Here is an 18124-nt window from a genome sequence, read left to right as displayed (position 1 = left end):
ATTGTGTTTTTAAAACAAAAATTAGACCCCTTATGTTTTCTTTTACGAAATTTGTACTCAATTTAATCAGTTTTTTTTTTTTTTTTTAAATAAATTAAATAAACTCTACACGCAAAACATATAAATATAAAATAACAATAACAATAATCTATTTGCCCAGAAATTTAGTAATATAAATCGATTCCTTGCTTTATTTGTTTGGAGAGAGAGAGAGAGGGGGATAGAAGATTAGAAAAGGGGGTTGTCGGCTTTGACTTGAACGAAAAATAGTGAGATCTGCTGCTGCTGCTCCTTTTATTCGTCCTCTTGTCCGAGCCACCCAGAAAGGACGCCGTACTCCATTCCAAAACAAAACCTCACCTTAACCAGTCTTACCAATCACAGATTCAACTCAATTCACAGTAAGTTTTTTTAACTCTCTCTCTCTCTCTCTCTCTCTCAATATATATATACATACATACATTAATATATATACACCACTTCCTTTTTTCCAATCTCACTTTCTTTCTTTAGGACAAGTCTGTCACTTTCTCAGGAGAATCTCTTTCTTTTACTTGCTCTCTCAATACCCAGATCAATATTTTTTGAGTTATTAGTGTATCTTGAAGAAACCCAGTTCCAAAATTGTGAATTTTAGCTGCCCTTTTGTTGGTTTTTTTTTGTTTTTATGGTTATTCGATTACTGGGTTATGTTAATCGTATGTGTTTTAGTGGAAAGATTTGATATTTGGTAGTTGTTTTGTGGTTGTTGGGTGTTTATGTTGTAGATTTTTGGTGGGTAGTTTTTAATTTGACCATGTGTGCTGGCAAATTGGTTGATTTTGTAGTGATTAAATTGTAAAGGAAGAGGCTTTTTCATTGACCATGTTGAGATGAAGCTTAGATTCAAGAATGGGCTGTGTGTTTAGCAGAGAAGGGTCTTCGGGAGTCGATTCTGAGCCAAAGGGGCAGAGGAGAGATTTGAGTGTAGAATCTGCTAGGAAGGTGGATGATGTTGTGGTGCAGAAGGTAGATAGTGAAAACGCCGAGGTTCATGTTGGTGGGGGTGAGGGCAAGAAGGAGGAAAATGGACATGGAGGTGAGAAACCTCCGAGGGGGGAGAGAAGGCGATCGAAGCCAAACCCCAGGTCAGGTAGTGTACCAAAGCAATCGCGTGGCGCCCAGGTGGCAGCAGGCTGGCCACCCTGGCTCACTGAGGCGTGTGGGGAGGCGATCAATGGGTGGACTCCACGGAAAGCAGACACTTTTGAGAAAATTGATAAGGTAAGTTTTCATTCTTCTTTTGATGGAGAGGTTGATGTTGTGATTCTTGCTTCCTTTCCTTAAATGATGTGACAAAGATGGTTTTGCCGAATTTAGCATAATTATGGTCGTTGTTATGAACTGAAGGGAAAATGTGATAAGCCAGATCATTTGAGATGCCTTCTTCATAATTTTCCTATTGGGAACGCCTATCACAAATTAGGTGGCTATAAACAATTTTGCAATTAATTGAACAATGCCTATCACATAATTTTGGGTCAAGTCTTTTTTCGTGTATATTTTTACCGTAATGTTATGTTCTTAGTTTATGTACTCTTTTTGTGCATAATATTGATCCCCTTCATTTTCTTTTCCCTAATGTTAGATTGGGTCCGGAACATATAGTAATGTGTACAAGGCCAAAGATATGTTGACAGGGAAAATTGTTGCCCTAAAGAAAGTTAGATTTGACAATTTGGAACCTGAGAGTGTGAGATTTATGGCTAGAGAAATTCTTATTTTGCGGAGACTGGATCATACCAATGTTGTAAAGTTGGAGGGTCTGGTTACATCGAGGATGTCATGTAGTTTGTACCTGGTGTTTGAATACATGGAGCATGATCTAGCTGGACTTGCCGCAAGCCCAGAAATTAAATTCACAGAATCTCAGGTTAGTCAGTATTTCCCTAAACCTTGAAATCCTTTGACTACTTATTTAAACATGTACATGGTTTATGGTAAATTCTCCAATGTTTCGAAATTTGATGCATCTCACGGTTCAGGTAAAATGTTACATGCATCAACTACTATCTGGACTTGAGCACTGTCACAACCGTGGTGTGCTTCACCGTGACATTAAAGGATCAAATCTTTTGATTGACAATGGAGGAGTTCTTAAAATTGCCGACTTTGGATTGGCTTCTTTTTTTGATCCAAATCACAAGCATCCCATGACTAGTCGGGTGGTTACTCTATGGTATCGACCTCCCGAGCTTCTTCTTGGGGCTACTGATTACGGTGTGGGTGTGGACCTCTGGAGTGCAGGTTGCATTTTAGCAGAGTTACTAGCTGGGAAGCCTATCATGCCTGGTCGTACTGAGGTAACTTGTTGACTCTCATTTTGAGCCGGAATGGTCAACGCGCACATCTTTCTAGTTACTTTCATAAGATTGAGTTTCTGTTGGTTAAAGTATATGTTTGAGGTTTCAACCTTTTCCATCCCCTTTTCATTGTTTTTTAATTTAAAATGCTGAGATGATAACATATATGAGGACGTCTTTGGGTTTCTCGCAACTGTATAAATCTCACATTTTTACTGCTCGCGTAGGTGGAGCAACTACATAAGATATACAAACTATGTGGTTCACCTTCAGATGAATACTGGAGGAAAGCAAAGTTGCCTAATGCAACTCTATTTAGGCCTCGGGAGCCTTACAGAAGATGCATAAGAGAGACATTCAAAGATTTTCCCCCATCATCATTGCCCCTTATTGAAACTCTTCTTGCAATCGATCCAGCAGAACGTCAGACAGCCACAGCTGCATTGAGCAGTGGGGTGAGTTCTTACACTATGACCTTGTTTTCTAATTTCAAGATCTTGATACTGTATGGCTACTTTCTATGTATTCTACTTCTCTCTACCAACATAATCAATCAGGACAAAACTTGGTTTCTTGACAGTTGACCTGTCAAATTTTAGATTCAACAAACTGATGGTTTACTTTCTGCATCCCTTCCCTTTATTTTATTTTCGGACTTTGGAGTGTGGAATGGTTAATGAGACTAATCAGACTGTCGCCTACTTGCCTGTCTAGAATTGGTGTGCAAGTGATATCTCATAGTGTGGGCCCTAACCATCACTTCAGTGTTTAGACTATAGTTATGCTAATTGGGTCCATATGTCAATCCATGACTGCATCGATGACAATCTTGTGTGTACTAGTTGATGGATATCTGCAGTTCTTATAATTCCTTTCGATAAATGTCTTACATCCTCTGTTTTTCTCTTTCTTTCCTCATTTGCAGTTTTTTCTATCAGAGCCTTATGCTTGTGAACCTTCTAGCCTCCCAAAGTATCCCCCAACCAAAGAAATTGACGCCAAACGCCGGGACGACGAAGCTCGTAGGTATAGTCTTGTTGACTTTTTGTTCCATCAACTTCTGATATCTTGCTGTTAATGAACTGCTTTTTTAGAATAAATCATGCATGTTGTTAGAGCCTTGGGCCCTTGACCTTTGAGGATACGAGTATAATAAAGTTGTGTGATCGTATGCATACTCCGTAAGGTTTTTATTAGTTTATCTGTTTATTATATGGAGCTTTGGACAAAATTGTAAATATGTCAATACAACACCTCTTTTGTCTAAAGTTATTCATTTTCTGGTTTTCGTTGCTGTGTATGTAAAATTTCCCTGGGATCTCTCTCGCTCTCTTGCACTCTTTCTTTCTCTGTTGCATTAGCACTCGAGTGCAAACATGCATTCCTGCTACCTCGAAATGTTTGTAGTTAATTTGATAATGCTGTTCTTGTTAGTATATTATTTTGGCAAAGGACTTGTTTTTGGTATATTTTTGTCCTGATGACATATTTCTGAAATAGTGCTATGTTTGGATACTCAACCACCATAAGCGAAATTAATTTCATAAACGCTCTTATCTCTAATAATGGGTGATGTCTGACAAGCATAGTGTTGGTGGTTGTGCAGACTGCGAGCTGCTGGGAGAGCCCAGGCTGATGGTCCAAAGAAAACACGCACACGGGAACGGGGTCCTAGGGGTATGCCAGCTCCAGAAGCCAATGCCGAGCTTCAGTCCAATATTGATGTATGTCTAATAAGTTGCCTCTATCAATTATTGTGTCATCTTTAACTTTGATAGTTCCATTTACGTAAACATCCTTCTTTTCGCTAGCCAATCACATGCATATGCTTCTAGATTACATATCACTTTATCTAAGAATACTGCTGGGATGTGAATGAGATTAACCTGTGTGGTTTTCCAGACGTAAATGAGTTGCGATTTAGTGCACTTGACGTCCATATGCATACACATGAAATGACCATTTGCCCGACTTTGGCATTAGTTATTTGATTCAGGTCTCGATTTATAAGTACGTTAACAAGTCAGTTTTCTTCTGAAGCAGAGAAGGCGCCTAATTACGCATGCAAATGCAAAGAGCAAAAGCGAAAAGTTTCCTCCACCGCACCAGGATGGGGCAGTTGGCTACCCTTTGGGATCTTCACATCATTTTGATCCCTCCCTTGTTCCTCCCGACGTTCCTTTCAGCACAACCTCATTCAGTTACCCTAAAGAGTCACTACAAGCTTGGTCAGGTCCGTTGGTCGACCCTGCTTCTGCCGGTGGTCCAAGACGGAAGAAACATACTGGACACGATGGGCGAGAAACTTCAAAATCCTTTACAGGAAACCATAGAGAGAGACATCACGATGCTCGTGTTAGAGGAAAGAGAAGTGTGGCTTGAACGCGAGTTCATACGATGGGAACGGAATTACGAACTCCCGAGGTTCGGGAACGTAATCACGAAATGTTGGATGCCTCTTTACAATCCTGAGTTTCGGAGTTTGGATTTGGTGCCGGAGTGAGTTTATCTGCCCCAGCTTCTTCTAGCATAGTGTAATTGTTTCATTAGAAATGCAGGGGTAAATACAATTTTTTTTTTTAATTTTATAATCCCAATTCCCTTCTTTTTCTTTCCCAATATTTACGAGATATCGTTTTGTTTTTGTTTTGTTTGTTTGTTCATTTTTCAATTTGTTGGATGGTGGATTGGTGAGAGAAATTGTCTCTATTATGTATATCTTCATCTTGATTATTATTTTTTTCTCCAATTTTATATACGTCAAACTTCTTTGTCAAGTTTTGTTCATCAAATGAGGTGTCGGTTATTTATTGGGAACTTTAACGAAAAACTTCCGGTACTGTTCACTTTAACAAAAAATCACATTTTTACACTAAAAAGTCAATCTTGGTACTATTCACTTTACTTTTTATTTTGTTCTTATCGTTAAAACTCAAAGTTTTCAAACTCTTTTCATTAGTTTTCCTTTATTTATTTATGTAAGCACTTGCTTGTCAACTCGAGCTTTATCTAACCAATTCAAGAGTTGGTTCAGAAGGTTAGATGAAATTTTGAAATTGAGTGATGTTATGCATAATTTTTTTTATTCTTCACTCAACCTTTTCAATTTTGACCGACAGGTCAAATAAATTAAAAAAACATCAAATATAAAAAAATAACAAGTGTGTAAAAAGTAAAAAAGGTAGGTAGAAATTGCAGAAATCACCCCTCCATTAAGGCAACCACAGAAAGGCAATATAGAAATAAAGAAAGAACAAATTCTTTGCCCTAAAAATTTAAAAAGAATGTTGACCCTAAATAATAATTTTTGGATTTTTATATTAGCATCTCATAAAATGTTGAATGCACCTCATATTAAAATTTAATATTAAATTATTTATTAACCCTACTATGCAATGACAATTTTGACCTTATTAGGTTTATAAAAAAAAATTATAAATACACCCCAAATCACTTTTAACGTATTATTTGTCTTTTTCAACTATCAAAATCCCTCCAACCCTCCATTGTTGAACAAAACCCTAATCAATGAAACAACAAACATGTTGATTGGGAAAAATTAATTTTGACGAATGAAACATGAAATCGATGTTTCGGAAGCTTCATATGAGGTAAGACTTCATATTTTTTATTGTTTTAGTAATTTTGACGACATCGATAATTATTTAATCTTGCTTTTGCTACGTTATTCAAGCTTCTATGTTCATATTCATTTTTTAGGAATCATAGGGATTACATAAAGAATTAAACACCTAAAATTACCACCAAATATTAAAAACAAACGATATGGGTTTTAATGGTGGAATTGAAAGCAACCCACATATGCTTTAAATCCGAGACGGCATCTTTTGTCAAAATTTCAGTTTGCATTTTTTGTCCAAATTAAAAGCTTTATAAGATTTGAGAAATGTGGGATGTATAGAAAATATGGAGTGCATGTAGAATATGTGAGTTGTATATTGAGAATGTGAGGTGTAAGGTTATTATGGAAAAGTATGTGGGGTGTATTAAGATAATTTTTCATTGAAAAAATAAATGTGGAGTGTATTAAGTATGTGAGGTTTATTCAACAATTTGTGAGGTGTTAATATAATAAGCCTTTTTTAATTGAAAAAGGCTGAAAGAAAAAGAGAGAAATGGTACTGAAAGAAAAAGAGAGAAATGGTATAATTTATGGACAATTATGGTATGAAATCTGGCTAATTATCTTTCCAACAAAGACGTTTTATTTTTTCTTCTTAGATGACACGTCCTAAGAAACCCCAAACCCAAAAAGGAAAAATAAACGAATCAAATGTAGTGTCTCGCTCCCACTGTTGGAGTGTTGAAAGGCTACAATGTTGTGCAATCAGTTACTTGGTTTAAGCAGCTATTTCGTTTTCCATTGTTGATCAATCATTCTGTTTAATTTCTGCAAATAAAAAACGGAGATGTGCGTATTTTGGCAAACACTGCGTTTCTTTTAGTGAAGAAGGATTGGTCTTCCGAAATTCGGTTGCATGCATTTAAAATGTTACAGGTATGCTATCTCAAGGAGTGTTCTTTATACATATTTCTATTTGATTTGTAGCTATTTTAATATTTTGGTTTGATCCAAAGGCCATTGTCAGGAGATCAAATTTGAAAATGCAAGGTTTATTAGGAACTAACTGCGTCAAATGTTCTTTTATTTTCTTCAATAATGTAATGAGGTTGTATGGTATTTATTTTACTATTTAAGTGGTCTAATTGGTCTGATGGAGATGGTAATTGGTTGATTTGAGGATATGGTTTCCTTTAACATCCAACTGCCCCGGTAATGTAAATTATTTTGAACTTGATAGCATACTTAAGTTTTGTTCTTTGCGCCTTATTGGGATCATAATAAAGGAATAAGGGCAGGGTTCATGTACATGCATAGTGTTCATAGGGAAGAAATTGTCCAGAAAAGAAAAGGTTGAAGCTTTACAACCAGAGATGTAAAAGCAACTTCCTGATAAATCTCAAATTTCTGTTAAAATTGCCGAAATCCTGAGTCATGTAAAATGTGGTTACAAGAATTTTCGAAATAGGTTTTCTGTCTCCCTGCCCCCATTTAGCAGTCGAATAGAATTTATCTGAAAATTTTACCATCTAATTATATAACCATGTAAAGTTCTGCGGCATGAGTAGCGCGACAAGAATATGCATATTTTCTAGCAGCATTTGGTGCGATTGCGGTGGGAAGAACTATGCTCTACAGAGCGTAGAAACTTTGCAAATATCACTGTTGATCTGATATTGCAAGTCCTGGTGAGGAGTGGGCTTTAAAAAGTCAGACAGCTGCCCTTGTTGCCGAGGTTTACACAGCATTTCTCTTGACTCTATTTAAACCGTCAAGGGTTAGTTTTCCATTGTAACACTCACTTGTTTTAATCTGTTACAGATGGTTAGAAGGGAAGAACTAAATCTATGGCAAGAACTGTTTCCAACTCTCGTTTCATTATCCTACAAGGGTCCTATTCAAGTAAATATTTTTCCTCCTTGTTCACTCTGTATTTCATTTAAAACATGGTTTTGGTAATCACCTACTCCTTTTTAATATTAGGCTGAGTTAGTCTCCATGACGCTAAGGTGGATATTACTGTTCACAATGAAGATTTGGAAGGTTTAACCAGAATTGTGTCTTGTGTACTCTTTTCCTCTTGCCTGTGAATTGAGTGGAGTGTGTGTGTGTGTGTGTGTGTGTGCGTGCATGCAATGCTTGTTCTCTAGATTTAGATTGCTGCATGTGGCCTTACCCTGATTCTTAACTGTTAATACAGGAGATCGGAGAAGGCTATTGCTGCGTGGGCTGACCCTTTACCTGAAATTTTGCCTTTATAATACACTGTATGTCTTGCTTCTTAAATTTTAAAAGAAGTTGCATACAATGGATTTGTCCTAATGAATTAAAATGTGCAGTTACTAGAGAGGCACTTCGGAGCTGCGTTGAGTGAAGCAGGATAACAACAATTCGACCCTGCAAAACAACATGCAGCAACAGTAGCAGCTACTTTAAATGCTGTTAATGCATATGTTTTTGTGGATTTTGATTTGAAGCTGTTGGCAAGTGTCTCCTTCTTACTCCTCAGTCTCTCTCTGTCTGCATGCACAGGTGTGGTTTCTTACTTTCTTCACCTGATTTTCGTCTCCATGCTTGTGAGTTTTTCAAACTTGTTTCCCAAAGGTATGAAATATAGTATTTTCAATTGCTTTTTCAATATAATAGATAGTTATAAAATATGTTTTTTCCCCTTCTTAAAACATTTCCGTAACAGTTGTATTATCCTGATTTATGACATGCAGGAAGAGACCTATTGATGATACCTATGCTCCTGAATTTGATTCTGCAATGAGTAACATCTTTCAAATACTGATGAATGTCTCCAAAGATTTTTTGTACAGATCTAGCCCCAGTACTAGGGTTATTGATGAAAGCGATATTGAGTTTGCGGAATACATATGTGAAAGTATGTTGTCTTTGGGTTCCACAAACTTGCATTGTATTGCTGGTGATAGCGCCGTGCTACCTCTTTATTTACAACAGGTAACTAGAGCATCAGGGTATTACAACTCTTTTCTGCTTGTTCATTTCGTTCTGTCAACAAGTGATTAGTTATTGAAATAGAATGACTCATTTTATTCTTTTTTCTCAGATGCTGGGGTTTTTCCAACATTTTAAGGCAGCTCTTCATCTTCAATCTCTCACCTTTTCGCTGGTATGAAGATAATTTCCCAATTATTGTTGTAATGTACGGATAATTGAGACTATGTCATACGCTGCATACCACGTTGAATCGTCTTCCACGCATGTTTAGGCACTAATGAGAGACTTGATGTCAAAGCCAAAGGCTGTTGCTCACTCAGCTGGAGATGGTTCTGATCCAGTCGATATTGAAAAGAGAAAAATCTTAATTTTTTTGAATGATGATATATGTAGTGCGATTCTGGATGTATCTTTCCAACACATGCTCAAGAGAGAAAAAGTAATTCACGGAATAGCATTTTCTTTAGGGCATTTGGAATTATGGAGTGATGACGTTGAGGACAAGGGGACTTTTGGCCAGTATCGTTCAAAGTTGGTTAGTAGTTCTTAGAACTTGGATATTTTTGTTTCCGTATATTAGCTCATGCTTCTTCAGTTCAGTTAGTATAAAATTTTGTATGACATGTATAGTTTCTGTGGAATAGGATTATCTCTATTAATTAATGAAATCCTCTTTATCAACCAAAAGAGGGTAAAAAGACTATTAAGTCTTCTATCACACAAAAAAATGATGGGCGATAATATAATTTCATAGGTCCAAATTTTACTGTTTTTATTGAAAACTCATTTATAGGTGATGTTAAAATACCTCAAATATTTATAAAAAATAAATAAAAATAAATAAAATAAAATAAAATAAAAAACCAAAAACAAAAACCTCCTACTTCCCTCATGGATTTAACTAATTAAATCCATGTACAGAGACATGGATGGATGGGTACATTCCTTGACTTTGTTAGTAATTGCGATTCAGAGTAGAGGATCCATTAAAGTAACCTTGAAGTCTAGCTCATTTCTTTTCATGTTGACCATTTATGCTGTCAGGCATCTTATGCTATCTTGCATCTTATAGAAGTTTCTCTTTGTTCTGGTTTACACTAGAAGTTTTGAGAATAGTTCACCTGCCCTTCCTTGGCCTGCGTTTTTCAAAAGTTTTCTTTCCCTGATGAATGATCTTAATGCCGTTAGAACTGATCAGGTTGGTCGCTTTATACAAGCCTCTTATAGCTGGATCTAAAGTTTCTGAAAGAATTGATACAATCATCAAAAGCCTATTGCTTTCTCCAATGCCTGCTCAGGTTTGGTCACAAGCACTTTTCAGAGTTCAATTTGCTATCTTTTGAGTTTCCAGCATTCCAGTATTGCTTGCATTGATGATTCTTATAAATCTCCATCCTCTGTGCAATTCCAGGACGTAGTTGTGATGGAAAACATGCAGTCGGCTTTAGAAAACGTTGTAAGCACTATTTTCGATGGATCAAATGAAATTGCTGGGGGTCATTCTGAAGCTCAACTTGAACCATGCATAATATTTGAAGGTTTATTTTGAAACATTTCTTTATATGAGCATTAGAATTTTTGTATTTTGAGTTTCTTAACATGACTTGTTTCTGAACTTGAAGGTTCGTTTCATATGGAATTAAATTAAACCACTGAGTGTAGTTTTTATTAGAAATTACAGCTGTAGAATCTCTTATGTTTTGAATAGCATATGTTGGTGGAGTATAATTCTCTCCCCTCCTATTCCCATCCCCTTCCCTCCCCTCCTCTGCACCCGGCTTCTCTGCCCTCCTATTTCCCATACACTCTCATCCCCTCCTATTTTGTGCGATCACGGTTAAGCCATGTCAACATTTTATATTAATTTTTATATAGAGATAATAAGACAAAAAACAATAGTAATATAAAATGTTGACGTGGCTTAACCGTAACCATACAAATAGTAAGAGATGGGAGTGTATGGGAAGTGGGAGGGCAGAGAAGTCAGGTCCCCATCCTCTAGCATATTGCTTAACCGTAACCGTTCAAATAGGAAGGAAGAGAAGGGGAGAGAGAATCCTCCTCCTAGGCGACAGCACCTAACCTTTGCAAGAATTGACAGATTGGTATATCTGACCTGTCCACATCATTTATTTGTTTGTGGTCTTGCTTCCCAGAAGAATAATGTAGGTCATTGTGATTTACGAGGGTTACGTCACTTGACAAATTACTGGTAACAATGAAATGATATTTTTAAATGCTCCCCAGATTGAAGGTGTTAATTGTAAATATTCCAAGGTTCTCTATGAGGAAAACTGCATGGCGTATATGAAAAGAGAAGGTTCTTTAATTCGTGGTCAACACTCTTCTAGGTGAAGCGTTTCTTGTCATGGCTTCTGCAGCTGGGCAATGCTTCTTGAGGATGTGATTCCGTTCCGACCATCTTTTTTGTTATTTTGTGTGAAAATTATTCATGCATGTCTTGTATGATACATTTAGCACCTGTAGTAAAGCACGAGCATATTTTCCAATTAATTCTAAGGGTAAATTTGTCCTTAAGAATAAATTCTCGATGAAAACTCAATAAACCTTAGGGACCTGATCTTGAAAGCTTGGGTCAGGACCGGTTGGCTCCTCTATATATAGCTGGTACAATCTCAACAGCATTTCATCAAAGGAAGCTGTAGAATATATATCCACCACAGTGCTTCTTTGATCAAGAGAGAGAGAGAGAGACCACATCATCAGAACGGAATGACAAAAACAGATAGACGGCTGTGCGGCATTTGTTGCTTATGTGAACTCTGTGTCGCAGCAATGACATGGTGGTGAGTTGGCAAAATTCAGAAATCATTGGGTTTGTTTGGTATTCTATTTGAAATTTTTTATAATTTTTCAAAACATTTCTTAAAGAAATTTTCTTGAAAACAATTTTTTTTAAGACTTAAAAATTTGTTTGGTATGCGGTTTAAATTTTTTAAATCTTACAATTTAAACTGGACAAAGAGATCCAAAAAGAGGGTTTCGAGAAAAAAGAGAGGAGAGAGGATGAAAGAAAGTAAGAGATGATTGGAGGAAAGAAAAAGAAGTGAGGATCAAAGGAGATAGAGAGGAAGAGGAGTGAGAGAAAGAACCAAGAGAATGAAGTGAGCGAATTGCAGAGGAGACGAAAGAGGTAAAAAAAAGAGAAGGGGGAGAGAGAAAGAGGAAAAGAGAGAAATTTGGAGTGAAAGGAGAGGATGAAAAGAAAAGAAATGAGTGAGTTTAGGTTTAAGAACTCACTTTATGTGTTTTTAGATAATAGACTATATTTGTGAATTAGTCTTGAATTCAGTTTTTAAAAATAGTCTCACCAAACAAGTTTTTAAGGCTTAAAATCTTTTTTGAGTTGAAAAAGTTAGATTAAAAAAAAGTAGCAAACATGCTCTTATTTACGAGTAAAATTATGTCCGACGCAAAATTAGGATAAGAGTGGTTTTATGTCAGTGTGCCTATATTATTATTGTTTTCAAGTTTTTTTCTAAGTTCTTATCATCTTGGTGTTACCGCTGCAGGTCTAATATTTTGACCTGCTGGGGCTTGTTTGAGAACTGCTGTGGGTGCTGTGGGTGCGAACCTTGCTGTGGGTGCTGTGGGTGCGAATCTTGTAGTGGGTGAGAACCTTAGGGACCTGATAATGCCGGCTATTGAACAATGGTGACGTTCCAGGCTTGTTGATCACAATGTCGTGTCTGTAATGTTTTCTGTTTGAGTGTGACTATGTGTAATATCATTAAATAAACCAGCGAGATATGTTAGAGCATGTTACAAACCGCAGTGTTGCAACTGGCCTATCAGTGTTTGCCCTTTGATATCTACTCAAATTCGGTGTGTAATTTAATCAGTTTGGAAATCTCTATGTTTCTTACTTACACTTTTGGGCAGAGATAATTGCCATACACTGCTGGGTGGGCAGAGATAATTATAACGAAAACTAATGAAAATGACTTGAAAACTTTGAATGTTATTCAAAAATCATATAGTAACTTTATTTAATAATTATGACAAAGCTCAACATTAAATTAGTCCAATCAAAATGATCCAAATAATGAATTTTCAATTTTGCCCTTACGGCATGCCCTTCCCCGTTTAATGTCTCTCTCCCTTTCTCGATTTTTCATCTTTTCGAGAGATTTTTCAGTGTAATCGGTACACGAGATGATACATCATGTGTCACTATACAAATAGTGAGATATGTGTGCTAAAAAGTTAATAACTTAAAAAATAAAATTTCTCACAACTTCTATCAAAACACGTAATGTACCATGTGTTCTCGTCACAATGAAAATCTTTTCTCTGTTATTGCTTTTATTTCCGATTCAATTTCACTTCTTCCATTTTTGCAATCTCTCTCTCTCTCTCTCTCTCTCTCTCTCTCTCTCTCTCTCTCTCTCTCTCTCTCTCTCCCCAATCTCCTTTTCATTTTCAATTCGAATTCCACCGGTTCACAAATCAATTGAATCATCGAATCCGATAAGCACGGGAAATCGGCTCAGTATCGAGCCTCTAAGCTCAGTTTCTCCTGCAAATAGTACACTCTCTTCTCGTTTCGGTCTCTTGTTTGAAAGATTTGCATATTTTTTATTTCGTTCTTGATTTCAATTCACGGTTTCTTTATTTTGTTATTGAATTTCTCCAATTGAATTAAAGGGAGCTTTAACGAAAAGCTCTCAGTACTGCTCATTTTAACGAAAAACCATATTTTTACACTAAAAAGTCATTTCAGTTACTATTCATTTTACCTTTTATTTTGTCCTTATCGTTAAAAATCAAAGTTTTCAAGCCATTTTCATAGTTTTCCTTTGAAGAAATTAATGATGAAGGTGAAGACTCCGGCAGCCGAAAGCTGGAGCTGGTGGGCTTGGACGGCAAATGACACTTGAGGGCATTTTTCTTCGACTTACGCTTTGGTGTACCACATGTAGGTTTTAAAGGTGGGCTTACTATCATTGAGGAATTCTTCCGTGAGAAGATAACTGGAGGACATAATGAGTATCTTTGTGGTATTCTCCTTCCTAATTGGGATATTGAAAGAGTAAGATAGTTTTACGTAGATAACGAAGCCATGTTCCGAAGGTATCTTCAGAAATTTGTCACGAAACTGCATGCTTGATATCAAATGCATTTTTGGTATATAATGCTTTGGTATTATTAGTTGTACTTCTTCTATGGATGGAAGGAAATTATCTTAAACTGTATAACTACGATCTTCCTTGACTAATAGGGAATTCTGTTTCCTTACCAAGTTGTGGAATTATTTGATGTTAGATCATGTTGGTCACCATATTTTTTGGCAATACTTTGGACGATGTTAAACAAAATATAACTATTTATATGTAAATTTGATTTGTTTGCCTAATGCTAGTTTTAGCTCATAAAAGTTGGAAAACTTTGTTCAGTTTTAAAAAAATAGCGATAATAACATTATTCAATTTAATAAATAGTCAATGTTTAATTTAAAAAAGCAGATATTGGTATTGTCGTAACTGGTTCTATTGATGCTCCAAAATGTGTTTCAGACATTGTTTTCACTGAACCAGAATTCGAAAAAAATACATATTGGTTTTGTCAGAGCTTATGCTACTAATGCCCCAAGAAGTGCTTCAGATATGTTCTCACTAGAACTACAGTAAAATAATTCACACCATTTCTGAAACTAAACCAAAATAACCCACACTATTTTTGGAAATGAACGAAACTGTTTTTGGAATAATAGTAAAATAACCCACACAATTTCTAAAACAGTTTCTGTGAACACGAAAAATTCCTGAAACGAAAGAGACAAGAACAACGTGCACAAACAAATATTTGTATTTGAGGAGTTTGGGTTACAATCTCTCTCTATTGTGATCCTCTGATTCGATCTCCGTAAGGTGTTGATTTGTGGATGTTTCGTTGATCCAAGGGCCGTCGAGGCTTGATCTTGGATGAACTGTTGGAAGTTTCTTCAAATGGTCGTGGGCTTGATCTTTGAAGGTGGATTTGAGCGAATCTTCAAGGAGCCGTTGGGGCTTGATCTTGAGGATGAGTGTTTCTTCAAGGGCTGTTGAGGCTTGATCTTGAATAACGGTGATGAGCGGATCTTCAAGGGCTTTTGGGCTTGATCTTGAAGAACAGTGATGAACGAATCTTCAAGGGCTTTTGGGCTTGATCTTGAAGGTGGATTTGATCCAAGGGGCGTCGGGGCTTGATGTTGGAAGAACGATGAACGAAGAACACTCTCTTCAAGGGCCGTCGGGGCTTGATCTTGAATTGGTGGATGATTGTTGATCCAAAGGGCCGTTGGGGCTTGATCTTAGGATGAACGATGAACGAAGAACGAAGAGCGAAGAGAGCTTTCTTGATTCTTCGGGAACCTGGATGCTTGAGAGCTTCGGAGTTTTAGAGCTTCAGAGCTTTAAGAATTTTGCCTAATGATTTTGGTCCCCCCCTCCAAATGAATGAAATGGACTTGTATTTATAGAATTTTCCAAGGCCTAATTTTGAATATAATATCCCAGATGAAATAAGTCGTTTCTGCCAGGTGTTGACACGTGTCCTATTTGATGACTTTTCCAACTCATTTCAATTTTCGTTAAGACACACGCTACGTGTAAAATTTATGTAATACATGAGCGTTGACACTTTGATTTATCGGTCAACATTTATTTACTGAAATTTCGATGTCTACAGTTTCAAAATAACTCATACTATTTCTAGATTACAGCAAAATAACCACCATTATTTCTGGAAAGAAACAAAATAAACAATGTTTTTGAAACTTCAGCAAAATAACAAACATTATTTTTAAAATTGAAGTAAAATAACTCACATTATTTTTAAAATTACAGCAAGATGACCCATACTATTTCTGAAAACTGAACCAAAATAACACACTATTTCTGGAATGAAACAAAATAAACACTATTTTTTTAAACTACAGCAAAATACCGAACACTATTTTTTAAAGTGAACAAAATAAACATTATTTCTAGATCTACAACAAAATAACCTATTATTTATGAAACTAAACCAAAAGAACTCACACTATTTCTAGAACTACAACAAAATTACACACTATTTCTGAAACTGAACCAAAATAACTCACACTATTTCTGAAATTAAACCAAAATTATTCAAATTATTTATGAAACTGAACCAAAAGAACTCACACTATTTATAGAACTACAGTAAAATTACATACTATTTCTGAAACTGAACAAAAATAACTCACATTATTTCTGAAACTAAACCAAAATAATTCAAACTATTTATGAAACTACACTAAAATAACCCACATTATTTATGAAACTGAACCAAAATAACTCACACTATTTCTGGAACTAAACCAAAATAACTCCTACTATTTTTTAAACTACAGCAAAATTACACACTATTTTTTAAATTTAACCAAAATAACTCAATAATCCACATTATTTTTTAAAGTGAACAAAAAAAATCCACACTATTTCTGAACGTGAATAAAATAAACATTATTGATAGAAATACAGCAAAAAAAATGCACACTATTTCAGAAATAGTTATGGTACCTGTGTTCAGTTTTAAAAATAGTAATTGTTTAATTTACAAAATAGTGCTAGTACCTTTGTCCAGTTTTAGAAATAGTTAGTATTCAATTCCAGAAATAAGTGGGAGGCTAAGGAACCTTGGAACCATATCAAAGAGATTTGTGGAGTTGACCATGACATATAAGGGAGAAGTGAAAGCTATTGTCACATTTGTCATTGGAAGTTGTAGACCTTAAATGGTAAATTTATTTTTTGTACGAACATAACATAGACTCCATAAACAAGGCTCCACTGCAAAGCTAGAGGGAAAGTTATTTGGGAATTGGATCCCCTCCTGAGCAAATGGTGGGGATCTTCATGACCACACAATACGGGTCATTGGATTTTGATCAAACGATTACAATTATTATAACTTTTAGAAGGACCTCCGTTTTGTAGCCGTTGGATCAAATCCAAAGGCCCGTGTTGTATGGTCATGAGGATCCCCACCATTTGCTCAGGAGGGGATCCAAATCCAGTTATTTGAGTAAGGGATATGCTATCTTGAGTTGGTAGTCTGTCATTTCTTACATTAGTAGTTATTAATGTAATTGTTAACTGTAAGTGATCTACATTATGAGGCAGATTGTCTGCCCTCCTGTTTGGGTGCCTTTCTCATCCTCTCCTATTTGTGAGGTCACGGTTAAGCCACGTTAACATTTTATATTCTTATTGTTTTTTGTCTTATTATTTCTATAAAAAATTAATATAAAATATTAACGTAGTTTAATCGTGACAGCATAAAATAGAAGGAGATGAGAAAGGCACCCAAACATGATGGCAGACAATCTGCCTCCCTATATTATAGTATGACTTTGGTTTAAAATTTGAAAAAGGAAAGCATTGCTCTAATAGCAAAATTAGTTATTTGATTCAGCACAACCTCATTCAGTTACCCTAAAGAGTCACTACAAGCTTGGTCAGGTCCGTTGGTCGACCCTGCTTCTGCCGGTGGTCCAAGACGGAAGAAACATACTGGACACGATGGGCGAGAAACTTCAAAATCCTGTACAGGAAACCATAGAGAGAACCATCACGATGCTCGTGTTAGAGGAAAGAGAAGTGCGGCTTGAACGCGAGTTCATACGATGGGAACGTAATTACGAACTCCCGAGGTTCGGGAACGTAATCACGAAATGTTGGTTGCCTCTTTACAATCCTGAGTTTCGGAGTTTGGATTTGGTGCCGGAGTGAGTTTTATCTGCCCCAGCTTCTTCTAGCATAGTGTAATTGTTTCATTAGAAATGCAGGGGTAAATACAATTTTTTTTTTAATTTTATAATCCCAATTCCCTTCTTTTTCTTTCCCAATATTTACGAGATATCGTTTTGTTTTTGTTTGTTTGTTTGTTTGTTCATTTTTCAATTTGTTGGATGGTGGATTGGTGAGAGAAATTGTCTCTATTATGTATATCTTCATCTTGATTATTATTCTTTTCTCCAATTTTATAAACGCCAAACTTCTTCGTCAAGTTTTGTTCATCAAATGAGGTGTCGGTTATTTATATATGTAAGCACTAGCTTGTCAACTCGAGCTTTATCTAAACAATCCAAGAGTTGATACAGAAGGTCAGATGAAATTTTGAAATTGAGTGATGTTATGCACAACTCTTATATTTTGAATAGCATATGTTGGCGGAGTATAATTCTCTCCCCTCCTATTCTCATCCT

At 36.1% G+C, this 18124-nt stretch overlaps 2 protein-coding genes and 1 long non-coding RNA gene across 5 annotated transcripts; all 3 read left to right on the top strand.

Annotated features, from left to right (window-relative positions):
* Positions 1-156: 156 nt before the first annotated feature.
* On the top strand, positions 157-5078 carry LOC103450991 (probable serine/threonine-protein kinase At1g54610). Of its 3 annotated transcripts, none has more exons than XM_008390410.4 (8): positions 157-401; positions 828-1263; positions 1628-1912; positions 2025-2342; positions 2570-2797; positions 3268-3368; positions 3949-4066; positions 4386-5078. In XM_008390410.4, exons 2-8 carry the CDS (start codon positions 892-894, stop codon positions 4722-4724), a joined length of 1761 nt encoding a protein of 586 aa, XP_008388632.1. In that variant the 5' UTR covers positions 157-401; positions 828-891; the 3' UTR covers positions 4725-5078. The 3 variants fall into 3 exon arrangements, with proteins under 3 accessions (XP_008388632.1, XP_028945951.2, XP_070666151.1); XM_029090118.2 differs by having other exon boundaries at positions 4383-5078; XM_070810050.1 differs by lacking the exon at positions 157-401 and having other exon boundaries at positions 422-1263.
* Positions 5079-6852: 1774 nt separating this feature from the next.
* Positions 6853-9439, top strand: LOC139189925 (protein HASTY 1-like). The gene is made up of 6 exons (XM_070809195.1): positions 6853-6861; positions 7747-7855; positions 8403-8529; positions 8649-8889; positions 8999-9061; positions 9161-9439. Exons 1-6 carry the CDS (start codon positions 6853-6855, stop codon positions 9437-9439), a joined length of 828 nt encoding a protein of 275 aa, XP_070665296.1.
* A 2029-nt stretch (positions 9440-11468) lies between these two features.
* On the top strand, positions 11469-12760 carry LOC103413976 (uncharacterized). Its single transcript, XR_526011.4, has 2 exons — positions 11469-11696; positions 12423-12760. It is a non-coding gene; the product is annotated as an uncharacterized lncRNA (long non-coding RNA).
* Positions 12761-18124: the final 5364 nt, after the last annotated feature.

Source organism: Malus domestica, chromosome 12, assembly GCF_042453785.1.
Source record: "Malus domestica chromosome 12, GDT2T_hap1".
NCBI lineage: Eukaryota > Viridiplantae > Streptophyta > Magnoliopsida > Rosales > Rosaceae > Malus > Malus domestica.
The sequence above is the reverse complement of the archived record's forward strand: the minus strand, read 5'-3'. Positions and strand labels throughout refer to the sequence as shown.

Excerpts from the sequence above, each read along its gene's own strand:
- LOC139189925 (XM_070809195.1), top strand. Across the intron at positions 8,890-8,998 it reads TACCTCTTTATTTACAACAG|ATGCTGGGGTTTTTCCAACA; the intron begins GTAACTAGAGCA and ends CTTTTTTCTCAG. Across the intron at positions 9,062-9,160 it reads AATCTCTCACCTTTTCGCTG|GCACTAATGAGAGACTTGAT; the intron begins GTATGAAGATAA and ends ACGCATGTTTAG.
- LOC103450991 (XM_029090118.2), top strand. The coding sequence starts at position 892 with ATGGGCTGTGTGTTTAGCAGAGAAGGGTCTTCGGGAGTCGATTCTGAG. Across the intron at positions 2,343-2,569 it reads TCATGCCTGGTCGTACTGAG|GTGGAGCAACTACATAAGAT; the intron begins GTAACTTGTTGA and ends CTGCTCGCGTAG. Across the intron at positions 3,369-3,948 it reads CGGGACGACGAAGCTCGTAG|ACTGCGAGCTGCTGGGAGAG; the intron begins GTATAGTCTTGT and ends GTGGTTGTGCAG.